The sequence below is a fragment of the Schistocerca serialis genome, chromosome 1 (genome assembly GCF_023864345.2).
Source record: "Schistocerca serialis cubense isolate TAMUIC-IGC-003099 chromosome 1, iqSchSeri2.2, whole genome shotgun sequence".
Lineage (NCBI taxonomy): Eukaryota > Metazoa > Arthropoda > Insecta > Orthoptera > Acrididae > Schistocerca > Schistocerca serialis.
The window spans coordinates 103515538-103541329 of NC_064638.1; the positions used below are offsets into that span (position 1 = coordinate 103515538).

General features: G+C 43.6%; 1 protein-coding gene across 1 annotated transcript in view; it reads right to left on the reverse strand.

Annotated features, from left to right (window-relative positions):
- Positions 1 to 25204, reverse strand: part of LOC126425549 (EGFR adapter protein-like) — a 435287-nt gene extending 410083 nt beyond the window's left edge. Inside the window, exon 1 of the mRNA XM_050088319.1 lies at positions 25125 to 25204. Within this exon, the coding sequence (XP_049944276.1) occupies positions 25125 to 25202 (78 nt within the window). The 5' untranslated portion in view covers positions 25203 to 25204. The remainder of the gene's footprint in view (positions 1 to 25124) is intronic.
- Between the last annotated feature and the right edge of the window lie 588 nt (positions 25205 to 25792).

Here is a 25792-nt window from a genome sequence, read left to right on the forward strand (position 1 = left end):
TAAATGAGATGCAGAAGTCGTCGGCATACAAAGAAGGAGACACCGACGACCCCACTGCTGCTGCCAGACCATTAATGGCCACTAAAAATAAGGAGACGCTCAACACCGAGCCCTGCGGGACCCCATTTTCCTGTATATAAGAGGAACTAGAGGTGGCACCGACTTGCACCCGGAAAGAGCGGCGCAATAAAAAGGTTTGAAGAAAAGCCGGGAGCCGACCACGAAGACCCCACCCATGCAACGTGGCGAGGATGTGATGCCTCCATGTGGTGTCATACGCCTTCCGCAGATCGAAAAATACAGCAACAAGATGCTGACGTCGGGCAAAAGCCGTACGGACAGCAGATTCCAGCCGCACCAAATTGTCCACTGCAGACCGGCCCCGACGGAAGCCACCCTGGGATGGAGCGAGGAGACCGCGCGACTCAAGGACCCAACACAAACGCCGCCCCACCATACGTTCGAGCAATTTGCACAAAACGTTGGTGAGGGTAATGGGACGATAGCTGTCCACCGCCAGTGGGTCCGCACCGGGTTTCAAGATGGGGACAATAACGCCCTCCCGCCATTGCGACGGGAACACGCCTTCGCTCCAAATGCGATTAAATATCGCGAGAATGTGTCTCTGGCAGTCCCTGGAGAGATGCCTCAGCATCTGCGCGTGGATGCAGTCTGGGCCTGGTGCTGTATCAGGGCAATCGGCGAGGGCGGCGAGGAATTCCCTCTCGCTGAAAGGTGCATTGTATGTTTCAGAACGACGCGTGTGGAAGGAGAACTGCGTCCGCTCGGCTCGCTCCTTTAGAGAGCGAAAGGCGGGGGGATAGGATGCAGTCGCAGAGCTCTGAGCAAAGTGCGCGGCTAGCCATTCAGCAATGGCGGCAGCGTCCGTGCAGACAGCGCCGACCAACGAGAGCCCAGGGACACCCATAGGGGTCTGGGAGCCATAAATCCGCCGGATCCGGGACCACACGTGCGAGGACGAGACACGGGAGCCCAGGGAGGAGACGTACCTCTCCCAGCACTCCTGCTTACGCCGTGCAATAAGACGACGGGCGAAGGCACGGAGCCTCTTAAAGGCGATGAGGGTCTCCAGAGACGGGTGCCGCCTATGACGCTGGAGAGCCCGCCTACGGTCGCGAATAGCCTCAGCAATCTCCGGCGACCACCAGGGGACAGCCTTCCGCCGAGGGAGGCCAGAGGAACGGGGGATAGCAGCCTCGGCCGCCGAAATGATGGACGTGGTGAAAACACGGACCACCTCGTCAATGTCACCCTGTGGGGGAGACGCAATGGTTACAGCGGAAGTAAAAGCTGGCCAGTCAGCCCTGTGGAGAGCCCAGCGGGGCAAGCGCCCAGAAGAATGACACTGTGGCAGTGACAAATAGATGGGAAAATGGTCACTGCCACACAGGTCAGGATGCACCCTCCAGTGGAGGGATGGGACAAGTCCAGGGCTGCAAATAGAGAGATCGATGGCCGAGAACGAGCCATGGGCCACACTGAAATGCGTGGGAGCACCAGTGTTCACGAGGCTAAGGTCGAGCTGAGCCAACACATGCTCCACGGCCCGACCGCGATCATCGGAGACAGTCCCACCCCATAGAGGATTGTGGGCGTTGAAATCGCCCAGAAGCAGCAATGGTGGCGGGAGTTGAGCCAGCAGCGCAGCCAAGACATGGCGGGGGAGCTCCCCATCCGGAGGAATGTAAACAGAGCAAACAGTAATAGCCGGCGAGAGCTCAACCCTGGCAGCAACTGCCTCTAAAGGCGTCTGAAGGGGTACTGGCGAGCTACAGACAGAGTGGTGAACAAAGAGGCAAACCCCACCTGACGATCGTTGACAGGCAGCACGGTTCTTATAGTATCCCCGATAACCGCGAAGGGCGGGGGTCCGCAGTGCAGGAAACCAAGTTTCCTGCAGAGCAATGCAGAGAACAGGGGAATCACTCAGAAGCATCCGGAGCTCTGGCAGGTGGCGGAAATAACCGCCGCAGTTCCATTGGAGAATGGAAGCAGGAAGGGACTGGGAGGGCGTGAATGCGACTAAGAGGCAGACAGCGCTTCAGAGCCAACCGCCGCCACTGGGGGAGAGTCAGCGGAGTCCATAGGAGAGGCCCCCAAGGGTTCCGTGAGGGCGAGATCCGCGGCAGAGGCGAGGATCTCCACCTCATCCCCGGAGCCAGGACTATGTACAGCAGGCGGTGCTGAAACCGCCGGAACGTCCTTCTTCTTGGACACATTCCGTTCCTTCTTCTTGCGTCTGCCCTTAGGGTGAGAGGGCTGGGAGAGCTTCTCTGAAGGAGCGTCAGAGGCTGACGACGACGCAGAAGCCCTACGACCAGCAGGTGGCGGAACCTTCAGCCACTGGCTGACATCTGGCTGGGAAGGAGAAGAAACGGAGGAAGGGAGAGCCCCGAGGGACCCCTTCCGTGAGAGAGGAACCGGCGGAGGCAACGCCGCCGGAGAAGGAGGGGGAGGAATCGAGCCTCCCGGTTGTGAAGCAGATGTCACTCCCGAAGTAAGCTTGGGGGGAGCGACAGAAGAGGGTTTGCCCCCAACTGCTAAGGGGGCAAGAGAGGAAGGCTTGCCCCCAGGCACGAGGGGGGCAGACAGGGATACATGGCCCCGAGGGCCCACTGAAGGCGGCACAGATGAAGCGACAACCGTCGCTCGTGCGGGCGACGATAACGTGGCTGCAGCATAAGATGTTCGAAGGGAAGCAGGATACAACCTTTCATATTTCTGTTTAGCCTCTCGATAAGTAAGCCGGTCCAGGGTCTTAAATTCCATGATCTTCCGCTCCTTATGAAGAACGGGGCAATCCGGCGAGCATGGAGAGTGGTGCTCCCCACAGTTGACACATACAGGCGGGGGCGCACATGGAGAATCGGGATGAGACGGGCGTCCGCAATCTCGACATGTAGCGCTGGATGGGCAACGGGAGGACATATGCCCAAACTTCCAGCACTGGAAGCACCGCATCGGGGGAGGGACGTATGGCTTCACGTCGCAACGGTAAACCATTACCTTGACCTTCTCGGGCAAGACATCACCCTCGAAGGCCAAGATAAAGGCACCGGTAGCCACCCTGTTTGTCTTGGGTCCTCGATGGACACGACGGACAAAATGCACACCACGTCGTTCCAAGTCGGCTCTCAGCTCGTCATCGGATTGCAACAAGAGGTCACGATGGTAAATAATCCCCTGGACCATATTTAAGCTACTGTGGGGAGTGACGGTAACAGGGACGTCACCCAGCTTATCACACAAGAGCAACGCTCGTGACTGGGCTGGGGAGGACGTCTTGAGGAGGATGGACCCATTCCTCATTTTTGACAACCCCGCCACTTCCCCAAACTTATCCTCCAGGTGTTCCACAAAAAACATAGGCTTCGTCGGAAGAAAGGAGTCACCATCAGTCCTGCTGCAGACAAGGTATTGCGGCACGTAAGGCTCCCGCTTGGCACTAGATCGGCGTCCCTCCCATGGCGCAGCCAACGAGGGGAACGTCTGAGGGTCATACTGCGCAGCATCGAAGTCGACTCTACCTCGCTTAGAGACGCTGGTGGCCGTGCGACCACCAGCTTGATGTGATTTATTGCGCTTCATTGCGCCACATCCGCCCAGATGCCACCTACTCCGAACGAGGGCTCTCCCCAAGGGCGCCACCCAGCCAAAGCAACGGGTACCTGGCCGATATCCCGTTGCCCGGAGTCCCCGTGCCCCAGACAAGATGGGCACATACTCCTTGGCATGCATGGGGAGGAAACAGCTCAGGCATCTGTAGTGCGATCCCTGCGTGGTCAGGGGGCTACCACCAAGAGGGTACATGACGACCCCACCACAACGGACTGGCTACCGTGCTGGATTTTAGGTGTTTAAAGGGTCCACAGTTGTCGTAGGCGCTAAGAAGAAGAGTGCGCACAAGGCGAGAAGGAGACCACCCAGAAGATGTTGGGCGTAGTCCCCCCCACACGACAATAGGTAACATGCAAGATGGTGGAGCATGATGGACCAATACAAAAACACCACGTAAGGTGTCCTTCCCCAAATGGCACGCACTGACGACGGAAATTTGGAAGAAAAAAGGAGGTCAAACCCAGGAGGGGACCATCACAGAAGGCCGAAACGTTTGAGACTCCTTTTAGTCGCCTCTTACGACAGGCAGGAATACCGCGGGCCTATTCTTACCCCCCAAACCCGCAGGGGGAGCGCTGCCATGAACGCTTGCGTCACTGCAAGTCATACGTAAGCATCCCCTATCCGGAGCTCCAGCGGCGGGTCTACGTTAAGGGGCTCCGGAACGCCCTATACTTGCAATGTTAAAATAACGCTTATAAATTACATCTTTCCTCACAAAGTATTTGAGGTAGGAAGTTGAACTTTTTACAGATTATTTATTTGAATATGGGCTACAACTTAACACACGGATTTTACAAAATTTTAGTTCAGTTATTAAAGATGATTTTTTTCAATTGTAATGAAAATTCACAACATTTTTTTGCAATTTTTTATTTATATATTCAAAAATATACAGTTTTTTGGAAAAAGGCTGTGTTAAATTATGCAGAAGGTACTGTGTAACATTTACTGAAAGTTTGAAACAAATATGTTTGGAAGATCCTTAGAAAACATGTAATTAGTATGAGAAAATAAAAGTTTTGGGAATCGAGCGACAAAGATTGGATTAACTTTTTAGTGCATTCCAGGTCCATAGGATGGATTATCTTCATCCTCTGCAAACTCCTCCTCCAGCTTCCTCTTGTTCCTCCTCCTGTTTACTCTTGCTTGTATTTCTAGACTCTTTACAGCCCTGTCTGCAGCCCGAAGTCGTTCCTTGTCTAAAGCAAGCATCGCTCGTTGTTGTGTTCGTAGATTTTGCTACCATTTTCTTCAGTTGCAGTTACTGCAACACTGTTCCAAAAGGTGGTCATGTATGAACACATCACATTTCAGTTGTATTTCACTAGCAAGTCCTACGTGCTTTATTATGGAGAGTTCCAGACCAACTTCACTACAATGAATACATCTTACACAGTTTGAAAAAATTCCTTTGAGAACCGACATATCAAATATTTCATTCACATCTGATTCGCCCATAAAACATTCATAGTTTTCACTCATTGAACCAAGCTTCTTCTGTGAAGTATTTTCTTTCCCACTTTGACTGCTATGGGCAGGTGTACTTGAGAGGTTAGGTTCACTCACTTGGTTATCGTCTTTATTGTTTACACTAATAACACATACCTTTGGCTTTCCAACATTTCTCCTTTTCTTAAAAGCCTTCAGAGGATTTCTAATAACTTTACTTTTACTCATTATTATACTTCAACAAAACAGAGACTCAAGAAACAGAATTAATTACGAATATTTTCGAGATAACGACAGAGTAAATAAACATGAAACAATCGACAATCACACCAGATATATATATTGAACCATCACAGGTTAGCCACAACACATACTTTATCTCACATCACTAAAATGTACCTGATGAACACGGACGTTAATAATAACACCATTTGACAGCAGTTTAACAGCGCCACAGTGGGTCACGCCCATGTAGAACACATTTCAAAAAAAAATTAAAAATAGTTGTAGTCTTCGGAATTGAATAAATTATATATCTATTAAAAGGTAATAGTCTGCAGATTCAGAAAACGCAAAAAAGTAAAAATTGAACTCTTCATGATTTTGAGCCTTTCCGGAGCCCCTTAAGCTCGAACATCGACGAACAGAGCCCCATTTTGCATGTTTACTGTTTCATACATTTACAAACTTTCATAGCGGTCGGGGCTCGTCATCTGCGAAATAGTTATTGTATTTGAATGAAACGTAAATCTTTGCATCTGTATATATTTCAGCGTTCCGATCTACTGTTAGCAAAGAAAGTTATTTATTATTTTTGCCATTCAAGATTAGATGTAGAATAAATTAAAATCTCAGTTCTCCATCCACGAACCGCGTCTGTTCTTCGCTCCTGTATCCACTAAAAAAAACGCCCAACGATGCAAAGGAAAAGCGAGCATTTGAATCTGATGGGAGGTGGAAGGTATCATTGCGGGATAAGCCCAGGCGGGCTTATCCACCTGGCAGAACATGGCAGCCAGTTCCCAGTATTCAGAGCAATGGCGCGCTGTCCGGCATGGAAGTGGTGGGTCACTCTTCCCGTCATCCTTGTTAGCGATAACAGCCAGAGAGGGTCCCACCGTAAAGCAATTGTCGGGAATAAACTTTGGATTAACCACATTAGGAAGCAGCCGTTGGTGGGTAAGTATTACTGACACGAGTCGGAAAACGTCCAATAAAACCGCCTGCTTTCTGCAGCTGAACCTGATCGGTGGAAAGGCCTAGACGCAACAACAATTTTCGTGGACCAACATACCTGTTGGATTGACAGCCAACAGGTATGTCGGAAGCAAGTCTGTATCTGCATACATACACACTCAGCAAGCCACTGAGCAATGAATGGCGGAAGGTTCCGTCATACCACTGCAATCTGTTTTCTTTCATATTCATTACTGGGCAATGGGAAAATAACAGTCTATATGCCCATGGACGGCTGGAGTATAATGTTCGCACATTTCTGTTCCAGTACAGATTCTGTAAATTTACTGAACAGGCTCTCGCAAGAAAATTCTTCCTAGGATTTCCCCGAATATTTATTTTGCACTTCTGCCAGGGTTATAAGGTACCGACCTGATACACCTTAACAACGCACTTCTGAATTCGATTCTTGTCTGTTGTCATGACTATCTGAAATTCCAAACATTTCAACAGTACTCTAGAACGGTAGCATTATCGTCTATTTCTTCTTCTTCTCCTTGTTCGCCTTTCTACTACGGAGTCGCCGACGTTATTTATGGACTGAGACAATGTTAGTGGTGGTTGGTGGCCCGATGCCTTCCTGACCGTCACCCTAAGTAAATCTCACGTTCAAGTGTGAGAACTTTGTCTAAATGCTTGCCTAGCGTGTACCTTCCAGGACAAAAACTGAAGCTGAATGTGAGACTGTTTGGCCATCACAGAATTGTAACAGGATTCTCCTATCGACCACCAGGCTCACCTCTCATAAAACTGAGAACTTCCGGCGAGTCTGCTGTTTGGTACATCTCGCAAGATTTATCGAGCCGAATTTCATTTGAAGACGATGGCCAGATGGACTGCTGAAATATTATGTTAAGATGACCGATCCGGCTGCAGACCCTACAAGAATATGGTGAATTAATACGCCCGGGAAGTTGACGTAGTCACACCATATTTTGTTAAGTCTAAAATATTCGTGAATCACTTACGAGGGTTGTCCAGAAAGTAAGTTCCGATTGGTCGCGAAATGGAAACCACTGGGAAAATCCGGTAAAGGTTTGCACAGATGTGTTGGGCAGTGTCTCTTGTATGCCCGTCGATCGTGTCGCATCGCTCTTTTCAGTTTTGAGCGAACAGTGAGCACATAAAGATGCGTAGGGAATAGCGTCTCCCGCCAAGTATGTGGGCCTGGTTAGAGATTCCGCCTGTGTCATGCAGCCCACATAATACAACTGTCGAGCAGTTCCTTCTTCATGCCAATTCTCAGCCGCACACTGCAGGGGCAATGAAGACGCTTCTGCCGCGTTTCCGATGAGTAATGTTTGATCACCTACAACACAGTCCGCAATTGGCTCCCGCTGAGTCTCATCTCTGCTCACAAGAGCCACTGGCTATGAAGACAAAATTTTTCCACAGACAACGAGCAGCAGACCAGTGCAGGTAACTGGCCGAAGGCACATGCGGCTGCTTTCTATGATGAGAATATTGGAAAGTTGATACAACACTATGACAAAACTCGAAGTTGGAGCGGCGGCTATGTAGAAAGTAGGTGGAAGGTGTACTTAACTGTTGCAAATAAAACGTTTCTGGTATCACTGTGGTTTCCATTTCGCGACCGATCGGAACGTATCTTCTGGACAACCCTCGTATTTAGTCTTTACATGCCTGTAGAAATGAGACGCTTAAAGTAGTAAATGAGTTTTGGTATTTGGGGAGCAAAATAACTCATGATGGTCGAAGTAGAGAGGATATAAAATGTAGACTGGCAATGGCAAGGAAAGCGTGTCTGAAGAAGAGAAATTTGTTAACATCAAGTATAGATTTATGTGTCAGGAAGTCGTTTCTGAAAGTATTTGTATGAAGTGTATCCATGTATATAAGTGAAACGTGGACGATAAATAGTTTAGACAAGAAGAGAATAGAAGCTTTCGAAGTGTGGTGCTACAGAAGAATGCTGAAGATTAGATGGATAGATCACATAACTAATGAGGAGGTATTGAACAGAATTGGGGAGAAGTGAAATTTGTGGCACAACTTGACTAGAAGAAGGGATCGCATGGTAGGACATATTCTGAGGTATCAAGGGATCAACAATTTAGTATTGGAAAGCAGCTTCGAGGGTAAAAATCGTAGAGGGAGACCAAGAGATGAATACACTAAACAGATTCAGAAGGATGTAGGTTGCAGTAGGTACTGGGAGCTGAAGAAGCTTGCACATAATAGAGTAGCACGGAGAGCTGCATCAAACCAGTCTCTCGACTGAAGACCACAACAAGAACAATGCCTGTAGTAGCACAAAACAAATTTCAATCTTATCAAACTTAGGATTGTCATACGGTTTTAATTATACATCGTTGCAGGCAATCAACAGAAGAGTTAAATGGTTTCAACATCAAAATGTAAATGTATACCGTATCTCACAGAAACTATTTAAATATGATAATTTTGTTGTGGTTTTGCTTTCGCATGCCAGCACCATAATCCCCTGTTAGTTTACTTTATTTCTCTTTTTCATTTGATTGACAGTCTTTAGGGATCGATTTTTGCATCTTTTCTCAATCTTTACTCAATTTATGTTAATTTATTTTTTACACTGAGACCTTTCCTAACTTTTTCGTCTCTCCCTACTCATTATTTAGCTCCTCTCAAACTTCCCACTCAAGCACTTTGAATATATTCTTCTTGCATCCTTTTTACAATGTATCACTCACTTTCGTGCAGCAATGTCCTGTGTTCGTTCTGATGTTTTCTTTTAAAATTTTTTTGTTTGTTCCACACATTACGTTGAACCAGTTTCCTTTGTTCTATACTCCCTAATCACAGTTATAAGTGTAATAAGAAAATTTCTGTTTTGCACTTGTATATTTTATTTGCCATTAACACATTTTAGTCATTTTGTGATTATCTGGAATATCGCGGTATTTGCAGAATTTCACTTGTTCATGATGTCAGTACTTCCATCTCAAACGTTTTTATGGACAGTTTAAATTCGTTAATGGCGCATATAACTAGACTGAAGACAACGTGGTGTCTGAGAATCTCTCTCGCAAAATTACTCGCCTCGCACTCCCGTGGAGCGGCCAGTAAACGTCGCGTTAAGGAAACGGAAATTCTGATTTACGACGGAGGTGGCCGCCGTTTCTTTCCCGAGGCGCTGCTCTTAAAACGCCGCTAATTAAAATTCAGCCTTGCTCGGGACGTGGCATAAAAACTGCTCCGGTGTCTGGCCATGGGGCAGGAAGGTATCGCTGCTCCAGTCCGAGGGAGCTGAGCAGCGGGGGGCACGTTTAAATTCCTGGCCCCTAATTGAAACAAAGTCACCGAGCAGCACTGAGCGAAACACTAATCCACGGCTCAAGGAGCCCGCTGTGCCTTTTGCCCTCCCACCCTCCCCCTGACCGTGTCTTTGAACCTCATCAGGGAAGAAGTAGCTCGGGAGAAAAGGAAGACGCCAGTCGGAGGCCGGACTAAAGATATTCATCATCCCTCGCGGAGAAAAGAAAGTACCTCAGAAGTTAATGAAAAACTTTTCAAGACTTATTTATAAGTGAATAAAAGAGAATGAGAGGGATAGGTAGAGGAAGGGGGGGGGGCAGAGGGAGAGGGGAGAGAGAGAGAGAGAGAGAGAGAGAGAGAGAGAGAGAGAGAGAGAGAGAGAGAGAGAGAGAGAGAGAGCGAGAGAGAGAGAGAGAGAGAGAGAGAGAATGGGGGGAGGGGGATTGAAGCACGGAAAGAGTCTCCCAGCTAATTCCGAAGCCAGCTGCGCGAAGATGAGTAGCGGTGGAGGACGGAGCTGAGAAATACTGAAAGATAATGCCGAATGAGTTACACGTCACAAGATGGCCAGGTGAGTATTAAAATGTGGAGAGTAGTTCTTATAACATAGCGCTGATGGAAGATCGTTGGAAACTGTTCCACACTAAGCTCGAATGGTAGTAAAAGTGATTAATAATGTGCATAAGAACTTATGCAGTGTCGTCTTTCCATCCTGTTCGTCCTCCGTCACTTTATCTTTGTTGTTAGAAAATGTTAAAACTGTACCCAATATTACAATATCCCACGTCAGCAGCAAGGTAATTTTAAATTCCGGATATGTTGCACATCGCAAAGACAGGCTGGACGGCAGTGAAGGAGGTGTACTTATAGTCGTAAGAAATATAGTAATATCTGGTAAGGTTGATACTACCTGGTGAGGTTGCTACAGATTCGAAATGACTTGAGTGTGTAAGTAGGCTGTTTAGGTTTTTATATTGGTAACGCCACGTAGCGCTCTGTATGAAAATCACTGACTGTGCTGTGTGCAGTCAGTGACTGATTTATATTGATGGAATATCGCTATTGTAGTGTTGGGCAGTTGGATATGAACAGCGTGTAGCGCTGTGCAGTTGGAGGAGAGCCGCCATCAGTGGTGTATGTGGGGAGAGAGATGGCAGAGTATGGAGAGCTGACGATCTGGACGTGTGTCCGTCAGAAAAATGAAATTTGTAAGACAGGATATAATGACCTAATATATATATATATATATATATATATATATATATATATATATATAATGACTTCTGAACACTATTAAGGTAAATACATTGTTTGTTCTCCATCAAAATCTTTCATTTGCTAACTATTCCTGTCAGTAGTTAGTCCCTTCAGTAGTTAGAATCTTTTATTCAGCTGGAAGTAGTGACGCTCGCTGTATTGCAGTAGTTCGAGTAACGAAGATTTTTGTGAGGTAAGTGATTCATGAAAGGTATAGGTTATTGTTAGTCAAGGCCATTCTTTTGTAGGGATTTTTTAAAGTCAGATTGCGTTGCGCTAAAAATATTGTGTGTCAGTTTAGTGTTGGTCAGAATAGGTAAAGAGCGAAATGTCTGAGTACGTTCAGTTCTGCTGAGCTGTTTGAAAATCAAATAATTTAAGAGGTTTAACAGCACAGTAATTCATTAATTTTTTCAAAGGGGACGTTTCAAGTAAAGATAGGTCTTAAAGGTGGATCAAACGTGATTATCGGATGCTTTTATCGTCTCCACTGCCTCACAAGCAGAACATTGCACGGAAAAAATTCAGTAGTTGCATCTAACTTCCTGATAATTTTATGGTATTAGAGGAAATTTTCATCTAGAGGGAAGCTACAGGGAAAGACGGGTGATAGACCATTCGTACAATAACCAGCAGTGAATGGGTTTGGATGACCAAGAACAAAGTGCTGGTAGTACAGAGAGTATTGGACAATGATGCAGAGTTTCGTCATTATGGTTCCATTCACACACCGAAGAAGCATTGACGGAAATAAAAGAAAGGCTCAAGGGTGGGAGTAAAATTCAGGGTGAAAAGATTCGCTGATGACGTTGCTATCCGAAATTAAAGTGAAGAATAATCACTCCATCTGTCGAATTGGATGAACAGTGTAATGAGTTGAGAATACAGACTGAGAGTAAACAGAAAAAAGAGAAAGCTTATCAGTGTAGCAGAAATGATAATAACAAGAAACTTAACACGAAAACCAGTGGTCACGATGTAGACGAAGTTAAGGAATTCTGCTAAGTAGGCAGCAAAGCAACCCATGGTAGACGGAGCAAGGACGACATAAGAAAGCCGAATAACACTGGTAATAAGGGCATTCCTGGCCAAGGACTTCTACAAGTAAAAACCATAGGCCTTATTTTCAGGAAAAAATTTCTGAGAATATACGTTTGGAGCACAGGATTGTATGGTAGTGAAACATGGACTGTGAAAAAACTGAAACACAAGACAATCGAAGCGTTTCAGTTGTGGTGCCATAGAAGAATGTTGAAAAGCAGATTGACTGATTAGATAATGAGGCAGCAGTTGGATTTTAATGCGACGTCATCATACTAGTATAATGGCATGCGCTTGGTTTTCCCGAATTAGCTTTGTGTACAACTATAAACTGATGAAGCACGGAAACGCGTTTAACCAGGATAGTGATTCAAGTTTAATTGTGATTAGTGTGAGCACTGCTGGGACACAAAACGACACAATAAAAATATTGGCTGGTGTTAAGTGAAAATTTGTATTAAATTGAAAATTACAAAAAAAGATGTTTCATCTCACTTGTAAAATAGCTCGGAATAACAAGAAATGCAAATCAGAGAAAAGCTCAACTCGAAAGCAATACAAAAAGCGTTAAAAAGTTCGGTGCTGACCGAATGCAACGTCCAAAAGGAAATGAAAAGAATGGGGCAAAGCTATAACGAAGGTAGCTCTTCGGAAATACGGCGGGCAGTGACAGTCCAAACTTCCGGTTGTCCGTTCTGTTCCGTCTAAATATTGTATTAAAGATATTAATAATTAAATAACATATTAATACGAAACGCTTCTTATGATATTATCCCGTAGTTTTCACGAAAAATCTTCGGCGCGGACCCGAATTGCCAGCACAACTTTTTTTCCTTACACGCCACAAAAAAGGCAAAAATTCGTGAACTCTTATTTTCATCAATTAAAGAAATTGTGGAATCCTTCGAAAATCATGATGTAGAAGTAGTAATATCACTGTGGACGAACTGTTTCTGGAACTCGTTTGATCACCATTAAAATTGTATAAAATTCTCATGTATGTTGTGAAACAGCCAAACTATATGCACGAGAAAATATTTTTCTGCCCTTAATTTTGGGGCGGAAGTGGATTGAAATAATTTACGAAATATGGGTCCCTTTTGGGTTTTTCAAGCTCGGAAACGATTCTGTTTTCGGTGAATGTTATTTATGAAAAGAGAGTGGATAAAGTTTCCCATAAAATATGTCTCAGTGGTTTGCTTTCGTCTGACCAACCCCCTTGGCGTCTAGTGAATATTGAGCTTAGCGCGATTTCGAAGCTGAGATGGGAACCATCACGACCTCCCCCCCCCCCCCCCTTCCCCCTCCCACAGTATTTCCCACACCCACCCCGCGTCCGGGCACGATTCCCAGCCGTGTTTGGGATTTTCGCTGCCCGGGGACTGGGTGTTTGTGTTTCTTCTTCCTCCTCCTCCTCCTCCTCATCATCATCATCATCATCATCATCATCATCATCATCATCATCATCATCATCATCATCATTTTTGACAGTGGATCGATTGGACTGTGTAAAAAAAATTTGGGTGTAAAAAGTGGGACTTTGTACGGGCGCTGATGACCGCGTAGTTGAGCGCCCCACAAACCAAACACCATCATCACCCACCCGGCGTGCTGCAACCACAATGGGCAAAGATTTTCAGGTATATGTGGTAGCTACGTTTTCTTTAATTAATCGAAGTGCAATTCAAGATTAATATGCTGTTTGACAAGATGAGCACCAGCACCAACGAGAGCGAGAAGGTCCCAGGAACACAGCTCTGCAGAAATAATCTTCTGTGAAACATTGGTAACCCGTGTCGCTCAGGTAAAATTCCTCTCTAATCCGAAGGTCAAGGACCGCTTGATACGAATATTAGTGGAAAAATTGGCCAGAGCAGTCATACTTCCCAAGTAGGCTGTGGAAGATCCTGATACTCTGACTATCAACACAGCACTAACTTTGGCCCACAGATATTCAACCGTCGTAGTTGCTTGGAAAGACGTGGACATTCTCGTCATTCTAACAGGCCTCAATAAATAATGTAATATTTTATTAATAAAACCAGGGAGAGGGGAAATCCGACAGCAGTTTTACGCCCTCATGGAACTGGCCACCTTACTTACATACAGTCAGGGGCTGCGACCCTATTTCTGCTCTACACAATCAGGGTAAGGCGAGATGCATCACTACACTGAGTAACAGAACATACAGATATTTAACAGAGCATACAAATATTGCATTTGCACCCGTGGTCTAGAGGTGATTCATAATCAAGGACGTCTTTAGTACCGGGTTCGAATCCCACCGCTGCTTAAATTTTGATTAATAATCTGCGTTGGTGGCTGAAGACGTCCAGCATAAGAAGTCGACCCTCATTTTACCAACGGCCTTGTCAACGAGGGCGGAGAAACGGATGGAGATTCAGGTCACACTCTTGTCCTAGGTGTGGGAAACTGCCCCTATAGGCGGAAGAATCAGCAATTATCAAAGGCATGCGGATGCAGAAGGCAATGGAAGCCACTGCATTAAAGACACGTAAAGTGTGTTCACAGGACATGTTGCCAGTAATTGAAGAAGTTTCATGATGATTGGCAAGAGATCCCGGAATAGTGCCCCATTCGGATCACCGTGAGAGGACTGCCAAGAGGGAGGTTACTATGAGAAAAAGATTGAATAATCTACGGAAGGTTAACGTTCTACGATTCGGGGGGGGGGGGGGGGGGTGAAATGACAGAAGCTTGAACGTGGTAGGTTCAAAAATGGCTCTGAGCACTATGGGACTCAACTTCTGAGGTCATCAGTCCCCTAGAACTTAGAACTTCTTAAACCTAACTAACCTAAGGACATCACACACATCCATGCCCAAGGAAGGATTCAAATCCGCGACCGTAGCAGTCGCGCTGCCGGCGAACGTGGTAGGGAAACGAGAAAATCCGTAAAGGGAAAGGCAAAGGCGCAGTCTAGATATAATAGGGGTCAGTCAAGTGAAGTGGAAAGAAGACAGCGATTTGTGGTCAGAAGAGTATAGGGTAATATCAACAGCAGCAGAAAATGGTATAACTGGAGTAGGGCAGAGAGTGTATTACTGTGAACAGTTAAATGATAGGGTTGTTCTTATCAGGATCGACGGCAAACCAACGTGGACAACGATAGTTCTGGTATACATGCTGACGTCGCAAGGTTAAGATGAAGAGACAGAGAAACTGTACGAGGATACTGTAAGGGTAATGCAGTATGTAAAGGGACATGAAAATCTAATAATAGTGGGAGAATATGTAATAACTGATGATGGTCGAAGTAGAGAGGATATAAAATGTAGACTGGCAATGGCAAGGACAGCGTTCCTCAAGAAGAGAAATTTGTTAACATCGAGTATAGATTTAAGTGTCAGGAAGTCGTTTCTGAAAGTATTTGTATGGAGTGTAGCCATGTATGGAAGTGAAACATGGACGATAACTAGTTTGGACAAGAAGAGAATAGAAGCTTTCGAAATGTGGTGCTACAGAAGAATGCTGAAGATAAGGTGGGTAGATCACGTAACTAATGAGGAGGTATTGAATAGGATTGGGGAGAAGAGAAGTTTGTGGCACAACTTGACTAGAAGAAGGGATCGGTTGGTAGGACACGTTTTGAGGCATCAAGGGATCACAAATTTAGCATTGGAGGGCACCGTGGAGGGTAAAAATCGTAGAGGGAGACCAAGAGATGAATACACTAAGCAGATTCAGAAGGATGTAAGTTGCAGTAGGTACTGGGAGATGAAGAAGCTTGCACAGGATAGAGTAGCGTGGAGAGCTGCATCAAACCAGTCTCAGGACTGAAGACCACAACAACAACAACATGGGCTGGGGACAAGGAATGAAAGAGGAGAAAGACTAATTGAGTTCTGTAACAAGTTTCAGCTAGTAATAGCGAATACCCTGTTCAAGAATCACAAGAGGAGGAGATATACTTGGAAAAGGCTGGGAGATACGGGAAGATTTCAGTTAGATTACATCATGATCAGACAGTGATTCCGAAATCAGATACTGGATTGTAAGGCGTACCCAGGAGCAGATACAGACTCAGATCACAACATAGTAGTGATAAAGAGTAGGCTGAAGTTCAAGACATTAGTCAGGAAGAATCAATACACAAAGAAGTGGGACACAGAAGTACTAAGAAATGACGAGATACGGTTGAAGTTCTCTTTTCTTTTTATTTGCACGTCAATTTCCGTAGCACCAAATTGAGGAACAAATCTCCAAGGTCATGTAACGTGTCAGTATATGAAATTACAACATAAAAGTAATAACAAAAAAAATGTCCATGAACCTGAAAAAAGTCAGCCCATAGTTTAAGTAAACGCTATCAGCAATACAATAAGAATCAGCTTAAATTTTCAAGGAACTCCTCGACAGAATAGAAGGAGTGACCCATGAGGAAACTCTTCAGTTTCGATTTGAAAGCCCATGGATTACTGCTAAGATTTTTGAATTCGAGTGGCAGCTTATTGAAAAAGCATGCAGCAGTATACTGCTCACATTTTCGCACAAGAATTAAGGAATTCCGATCCAAATACATGTTTGATTCTGCCGAGTATTAACCGAGTGAAAGCTGCTTATTCTTGGGAATAAACTAATATTGGTAAAGAGAAACGACAATAAGGAATGTACATATTGAGAGGAAAATGTCAAAATACCCAGACTCGTAAACAGGGGTCGACAAGACACCACTTATTGCCTGAGGCTATAGATGGCTATTGATACAGCAATAAGGAATAGCTGAGTGGGCAGTACAGTTGAAGGGGAATGGACATTTCTAAAAAGGGCCATCACTGACGTTGCGAAGGAAAACATAGGTACAAGGAGGGTAACTGCGAAGAAACCAAAGGTAACAGAAGAAATACTTCAATCGGTCGATGACAGGAGCAAGTACCAAAATATTCCGGGAAACTCAGGAATACAGAAATACAAGTCGCTGAGGAATGAAATAAATAGGAAGTGTAGGGAAGCTAAGTCGAAATGGCTGCAGGAAAAATGTGAAGACATCGAAAAAGAAATGATTGTCGGAGAGACAGGCTCAGTATACGGGAAAGTCAAAACAACCTATGGTGACATTAAAAGAAAGGGTGATAATATTAAGAGTACAACAAGAACTCCACTGTTAAATGCACAAAAGAGAGTGTATAAGTGGAAAGAATACGTTGAAAGCCTCTATGAGGAGGAAGATTGGTCCGATGTGACAGAAGAAGAAACAGGAGTCGATTTGGAAGTGATAGGGGATCCAGTATTAGAATCAGAATTTAAAAGAGCTATGGAGGGCCTAAGATCAAGTAAGGCAGAAGGGATAGATTACATTCTATCATAATGTCTAAACTCATTGGGGGAAGTGGCAACAAAAGGACTACTCACGTTGGTGTGTAGAATGTAGAGTTTGGCGACATACCATCTGACTTTCGGAAAAGCACCATCCACAAAATTCCGAAGATGCCAAAAGCTGACAAGTGCGAACATTACCGCACAATCAGCTTGACAGCTCATGCATCCAAGTCGCTTACAAGAATAATATACAGAAGAATGGAAAAGAAAATTGAGGATGCGCTACATGACGATCAGTTTGGCTTTAGGAACAGTAAAGGCACGAGAGAGGCAGTTCTGACGTTACGGTTAATAATGGAAGCAAGACTAAAAAAAATAAAGACACGTTCATACGATTTGTCGACCCGGAGAAAGCGTTAGACACCGTAAAATGGTGCTAGAAGATCGAAATTCTGAGAAAAGTAGGGGTAAGATGTAGAGAGAGACGGGTCAAGCCAAGAGGAAATAATAAGAGTGGACGATCAAGAACGAAGCTCTCGTGTTGAAAAGGGTGTAAGACAAGGATGTAGCCTTTCGCTCATACTGTTCAATCCGTACATCTTGGAAGCAATGATGGAAATAAAAGGAAGGTTCAGGAGAGGAATTAAAATTCAAGGTAAAAGGACATCAATGATACGATTCGCTGATGACATTGCTATCCTGAGTGACAGTGAAGAAGAATAACATGACTGATGAACGGAATGAACAGTCTAATGAATAGAGGGTATGAATTGAGAGTAAATCGAAGAAAGACGAAGGTAATGAGAAGTAGTAGAAATGAGAACAGCGAGAATCTTATCATCAGGATTGATTGCCACGAAGTAGATGAAGTTAAGGAATTCTGATACCTAGGCAGTAAAATAACCAATGACGGACGGAGAAAGGAGGACATCAAAAACAGACTAGCAATGGAGAGGTCTACTAATATCAAATACCAACCTTAATTTGAGGAAGAAATTTCTGAGAATGTACGTCTGTAGAGCAGCATTGTATGGTAGTAAAACATGAACTGTGGGAAATCCGAAACAGAGGAGTGTCGAAGCATTTGAGATGTGGTGCTACAGACGAATGTAGAAAATTAGGTGGACTGATAAGGTAAGGAGTGAGGAGGTTCTGCGCAGAATCGAAGAGGAAAGGAATATGTGGAAAACACTGATAAGGAGAAGGGACAGGATAATAGCATCGTTTAAGACATGAGGGAATGACTTCCATGGTACTAGAGGGAGCTGTAGAGGGCAAAAACTGGACAGGTCAAGTGTATGCCACATAGCGAATTTTGAAGTTAGCGTTATTTCGGGTCCCTCATTATGCTATGCTATGAGATTGGAGTACATCCAGCAAATAATTGAGGACGTAGGTTGCAAGTGCTATTATGAGAAGAAGAGGTTAGCACAGCAGAGGAATTGGTGGCTGGCCGCCTCAAACCAGTCAGAAGACTGATGACAAAAATTTTAAAAAAATTGAAAAATCCGAACACCATAGTGGAGTGTGGTAGAAGATGCGTTATCAACTTGTATGGTGGTGTAAGCGGAGTGTCTCTGAACCACCTGAGGTACAGAAACTACATGAAATCCGCATTCATAACAACTGTCAAAATCGCTTCTCTGCCACCGACAAATGATGCTGCTTACCAACGTATTCCCCGAGTGTACCACAAGGTATAGCAGTGAGTGGGCAAAAATACACATACTACTATGCTTCAGACACCAGCATATGATGTTATTCTGAGTTATGTCGCATGCAAATGCGAAACTGGCTGCCGTGACTGCTCTTGTAGCTGCTGTAGAACAGGCCTCCACTGCTCAATGTTCTGCATCAACTGCGATACAGTTTGCGAGAATGTCAGCCACCTCGATTGGTAAGACTTGGAAGGAGCCGTGTTGGAAACAGAAGTGTAGCAGGAGACTGAAACGAGGAGTGCTAGTGTTGAAGATAAAGAGTATTTCATTTTGTTGTTGTTACGATTTCCCGTTGTGAAATCTCATGACTTAATTATTTTAAGAAACATTGTTCATCAGTGTCAGCTGCAATTTGTTAGAATTATTTTAATTACAATAATTAAATGATTATTCTATCTATTATCTGGTGCAAACTGAAATTAGTCATCTATTATCTTACGTAGCTGTAACATACACACATATATTCTCATTTTGCAGACGAATCTGGCGAAGACGAGGGCATTGGAGCATGACGTGCGAAGTGAATGAAACGTATCGATCCGGCACACAGTTTTAATCTGCCAGGGAGTTTGAATAAAAGATGTTTGAAATTTCTTTACAATTTTGCATTAATAATGTAATATTATGACAATAATTGTTATTAACAAATGCCAAATAAGGAATAGTTATTATGTCATTTTCATAAGTCCCTGAAATACCTTTTAATCGTACGAGTGATGAGAGCTTTCATTTTGTCGTTAGATCGAATTTCATAGCATAATGAGGGACCCGAAATAACGCTAACTTCAACATTCACTACGTGCCATACATTTGTCCTGTCGAGAAACGTCACTCACAGCTACTTCGTGGGAAATTTTATCTTCTTTAATTTCATAAATAGACGAATTTATCTAAAATTACCTCGTTTCCGAGTTACGAAAATTGTTGTAGCTGTGTTGCGAAAGTAACATATCTCCAAGCGTTAACGGAAAGCACTGATGCTCAAATCATTATAGGCACTGAATACTGGCTAAAGCCGGAGATAGTTTCAGCCGAAATTTTGCTAAGAACCTAATGGTGTTCAGAAAGGTTACGTTAAATACAGCTGGCGGTGGCGTGTATGTTCCTGTTAGTATTAGTTTATCTTGTAGCGAAACTGAAGCAGATAGTTCCTGTGAGTTAGTATGGCTACAAGTCGTTCTTGGCAAACGGGATAAAATAATAATTGCACCATGTTACCGACCACCAAACTCCGATGAAACAATTGCTGAAAGATTCAAAGCAAACTTGAGTCTAATTTCATTCAGTTATAGTTGGTGGTGTCTTGAATTTACTCTCCATACGTTGGCGAAAATACTTCTTTTAATCCGGAAGTCGCGTGACCACTACGGTCGCACGTTCGAATCCTAACTCGCCCATGGATGTGTGTGATGTCCTTGGGTTAGTTAGGTTTAAGTAGTTCTAGGTTCTAGGGGACTGATGGCCTCAGAAGGTAAGTCACATAGTGCCCAGAGCCAGTCCGGAAGTATTCACAAAAAAATGTTCTAATTGTGCTAAACGCATTCTCTGAAAATTAGTTCGTCAGGCCACTCGAATAGTAAACAGTTGTGAAAATGTACTTGATCTATTAGCAACGCTGATAAAAATTCGCGTGGCGCCTTCCTGAGGAACAGTTCCCACTCTTTCCAAACTAACAATGTACATGTAGACCAGATGTGGCTTGAATTCAAAGAAATACTGTCGATAGCAACCGAGAGATTTATACCAAATAAAGTAATAAACAACGGAGCTGATCCCCTTGGTACACAAAACGGACCAGAACACTATTTCAGAAACAACGAAAAAAGCATACCAAATTCAAACGGAAGCAAAATCTTCAAGATCGGCGATCTTTTACAGAAGCTCGAAATTTAGCGCGGACTTCAATTTGAGATGCTTGCAATATTTTCCACATCGAAACTTTGTCTCAAAACCTGGCAGAAAATCCAAAGAGATTCTGTCGTAAGTAAAGCGTGCTAGATGCAAGACACACTAAATGGCTTCTCTGCGCATAGCACTGGAAATCATATCGACGACATTGCTGCTAAAGCATAGGTACTACACACAGCCCTTCGAAATTCCTTTGCCAAAGAAGACGAAGTAAGTATTCGAGAATCCGAATCAAAAACAGCTGCCAACATGAGTAACTTGGAAGTAGATACCCTCGGAGTAGTGAAGCAACTTAAATCACTTAATAAAAGCAAGTCTTCCGATCCAGAATGTATTCTAATTAGGTTGCTTTCAGAGTATGCTGATGTAACAGCTGCATATTTAAAACTCATATACAACCGCTCCCTCGATGAAAGATCCGTGCCCAAAAACAGAAAGCTGCAAAGGTCAGAAAAATATTCAAGGAAGGCAGTAGGAGCAACCCACTAATTTACAAGCCTATATTATGAAGTCGATATGCAGCAGTATCTTGGAATACATATTATGTTCGAACATTATGAATTTCATCGAAGAGAACGACACCCAGCCAATATGGATTTAGAAAACGTCGACTGTCTTCAAACGACTTGACTCTCATTTTGTAACACTTCATGTTTATTAATGTCACATTTCAGTTTATTTTATTTATTTTAACATCAGGAAGGTAGTTTTCGCTTCTGTGAGGCCCCTGACATACAAAAACGTTACTTGACTGACAACGTAGTTTTTCTTGAAGCACCACTTGTATAATTGGAAGAAAACAGTCCTCGGTCACAATTTTTAACGAGTCAACCGGGTTTCAACACTGCTAGGAGTGTCTTCCTCAGAATTTAAATCAAAGGATGGTCTATAACATGGTCACAGAATTATACGTTTTTATTCATAATTCTGTGACCATGTTATAGACCATTCTTTGATTTAAATTCTGAGGAAGACACTCCTAGCAGTGTTGAAACCCGGTTAATTCGTTAAAAATAGTGACCGAGGGCTGTTTTCTTTTAATTGTAACTATTCACGGTCCCTGAACGTGCAGCCATGTACAAAATTTTGCATCACTTGTATATTTCGCGTGCTTTATTGTTTTATGCAAGTCTCTTTCACCATGTGCGTTATGCACCTTAGTTTTGGATCTCAAGATAACAACGTTGAAACAGATTTCCTAACTAAAACAGTGTCGTCAAAATGGTGATATGCCATTATACTGGTGCGTTTGCCCAACGACGTCTTCGCTATAATTATGTTTCATCTTCTCGCCATCATTAATCCGAAAAAATTGTTTTCATTTTCAGTTACCATGTGTGTAATAACCATTATGTGTTCTGTATTTAGTACAAATGATTTAGACTCTCCTGATGTACCACCTAAGTAATGAAATGGTGGCTCTACGTTATGAACCGCAGCCAACAAGTATACACCGCAAACAACAAAGAAAAAAAAAATATTAGAATGGTCTGACAGCCACCATTTTTCAGCAGCATTGTTCACAAACGCACTCCATTGGATACAGAATGTCACCTGAAATCCTACATATTTAGGGCAATGTGAACAATAGCAGCAACTACAAGGAGGTTTTAGAGCCTTTACAAGATTCGATGACAACTGCCGTCCCCAGTGTACGTGAGAAAGAATTGGAACTCCTGGTGAATGGAACAAACAGTCCAATGATATCAGACTGTGGACACTTAACCAAAGAAAGGCGAACGCAATTATAAGTAGCAGAAACGAGATTAACGGTAATTTAACAGCCAAACCGGGAACCTCGAAGCAGAAGAACTGGAGAAATAATGTTGCATCTGAAACGAATGATATAAGAGGATATAAGAAGTGGACTGTTGCTGGTTAAGAAGATATTCCAAGCAAAAGAAGCCAACTAAAATCAAAGATAGGCCTTAATTTAAGGCAGAAACTTCTGAAAGTGTACCTAGGACCTGAAAAACAGTACTGAAAGAAGGTGAAAGATGGGATATGAAAAAAACGAAAAAATAGAGACTCGAAGCATTTCGAAGTGTTGTGCTGCGGGAGGATGCTAAAAATTTTGTGAACTCAGAAGATAGGTCCTACGCAGAATGACCGAGGAAGCGAGTGAAAAACGCTGAGTGAAAGATGATACATGATGGTAGGACATGTGTAAAGCCATCGGGGAATAACTTGTCGCATATTTAAAAAATGCAACGCCTGAAAGGCAACAGTACAGCAGCCAGCACTAATAAGTTTTCTACATAGAACTCAGAGTACAAAGAAGACGCTACTGGAAAGACGCCGGTATGGGCGTTGGCCGAAAATGTTATGTAGGCTCACGATGTGTCACTTGAGCTCACGTGGAGAACTGCAAGGCATAGCAATGCGTTGGCAGTGGCCATGTATGGTCACACAGTACCCCGCACGGCGAAGACCGGAAGCACCAACGTGGTAGAGCCGATGTAGCCTACCGCACAGTATAAAGGCAGCGTCCAAAGAGGGAGTTCAGAACAGACAGCGGTCCAGGAGGGATGTCTGTGTAGCTCAGTCACGGGGCGTGGACTTGTAATATTCGCTCTGCCTCTGCTCGCGCTCATACTTAGCGTATCTCCTTCCATAGGACCTTGCAGCCAGGTGTAGTGCAGTCAGGAGTAGTGTAAGTCTCGATCCAATTCTTGCTCAGATGAGAAATTAGATGTTGTAGTTACTCAGGTCTTGTCTTTATTCGACTATTTCGCGACCGAGCTCCAAAACTTTTCCAAAGTTCCAGTTAGCCATCTCCACGTTAGCTGACTGGACAAGCCTTCTCCAGTCTCCAGTGTTACTAAGCGTCTAGACCGCTCGCTGCACGAGACAAACTTCCATGTTACTAGAGGCTGCTATAGACATTCAAAACAGTAGAAGACAGGGATTGGCATATTTTACAGAAATAGTTGTAGTGCTACTCAGAAATGAAGACGTTGGCGCAGTTCTTCATGTGTTTCATACGTCACATTTCAGGAACGTAATTCCATAATGCTCGGCTACATATGTCTAAAAATATGCAAACCATCTTCCAAGAATGAATGCAGAGTCTCGCGGCGATAACATTGAATAAAATGTTCTCGGGTTTCCAACCGCGTCAATTGCTGAAAACTATACGAGCTTTCGGCCAAGTACTCTTTGGCCATTGTCAAGTGGTATGACTTGACAATGGCCAAGAAGTGCTTGGCCGGAGGCTCGTGTAGTTTTAAGCAATTGACGCGGTTCGAAACCCGAGAACATTTTATTCATCTTCCAAGAAGATTGTTTGGTACTGCCTACTCGGCCAGCCAGCACACTTAACGTCGTGTACATTGTTGTTCAGTCACTTATTTGTTGCATTAAAGGGGAACAATCACGTTGCTAACCATTCAGCAGAGTACGGTAGCTTGCGGAGTATCTATGTAGATGTAGATTGTTTTCTTCCTAGTGCGACGAATAAGTGGACGAACAGCGAACTCGTATATAAATGGCGCAGAGAGATTTGTCCCTACGAATACATCCAGACCCCCTCTAAGTCTCTGTCGCAACGCTTAGAAGCTCTAGTTGCACAGAGTTCGATAGCATGCTTTAATTTCAAAGTTCAATTTCTTGTACAGTTCTTTAATTGTATCATCTGCTCATTTCAATACTAATGAGTTTCTTTCAGTAAAATGCGTTAGCAAAATGACATCCTATTTCTGATAAGCAGTTTGTTGGAACCGGTACGTATTTCGGCGTCTGGGCTGTATCCATCGATATCTACAATTTTATTTAACAGTTCCACTCAGTTCAAATGTAGGATTCCTATATCAAGTATGTCCGGAACTCGACTATCTGTGTACAAAAGTTAATCATTACGATGATCAACACACATCATAACAAACAGAGTACACAAGAATACGTAATCTTATTTTGAGGAGAAAAAATATACAACTTTTAAATATTTTATCAAAAATCATGATTTGGTGCCACAGCTTTATGTCTCTACTTTATTAAAATACATACTGCCAGTTTCACAATCATAATACCATCCTCAAGCATTAAAAACGACATTAATCAATCGGTAAAGCAACAGACCTCCTCAAGCATTTGAAGTGACAACTGATTATAGCTGCTTAGCCAGTCATGATTTTTATGAAACATAATATTGTAGAAACCTTAAAATTTTTGCCCCTAGGTGCGTATTGGGTGTGATAAACGGATCCAGAACATATTACTAACAACACAGCTATACATAACCATGTGTTAAGTTCCACTGGAACTACAAAATCGATCACAATACCTTAAAACAAAGGAAAAACCTGTCATTAACGAGCATATTACAGGAAATAGACTTACCCTCATACGTAGTAACTGCGATCTCATATACTCGGCACGGCTGGCGTGGTCCTGTCCCGACACGGGAAATGAACCCATGTACTGCAACAGAAAATACAATGTTAATAACTTCAGTTACCTGAAAGCTACGCGATCGTTTTAAGCAGACAAATTATGTTACTCCATAGCTATTGAGAAGTCTCCATTAGCATACGACTCGTTTCGTTACGTGGCTCATGTAACAATACCATGAACATCTGATTCAAATTTCCTGATTCACATACATAGTATTGAAATTTATAAGTAGCTAATATTGTAACGACTTCAAAAATAAAGCTGCAGTACATATGCATTACGAGTATGCTTAGGTGTAGACACTCAGCAAAGTGTATACTTGCCTGGTGTACATATTATTTGTTATCTCACCTAAATACACATAACTCTGCTTTGACATACTCTTTGTAAACAACACTGTGTGCTTCACTTGTTGGATCATGAAGGGATGTGTGACAGAAGAGTACAGTCTAGATACTCTGACGTGAGAAATCAAAATTCTTGGCGTTTTCAGTACAAAGCAAGCAGAGTGTGGTGTGGTTTACGTTTTGATGACAAGTTAAATTAGAAAATATCCTCCACAACTCACTTCTCACATTGCGTCATGTGACATTGCAAGTTTCGGAGAGATCAAA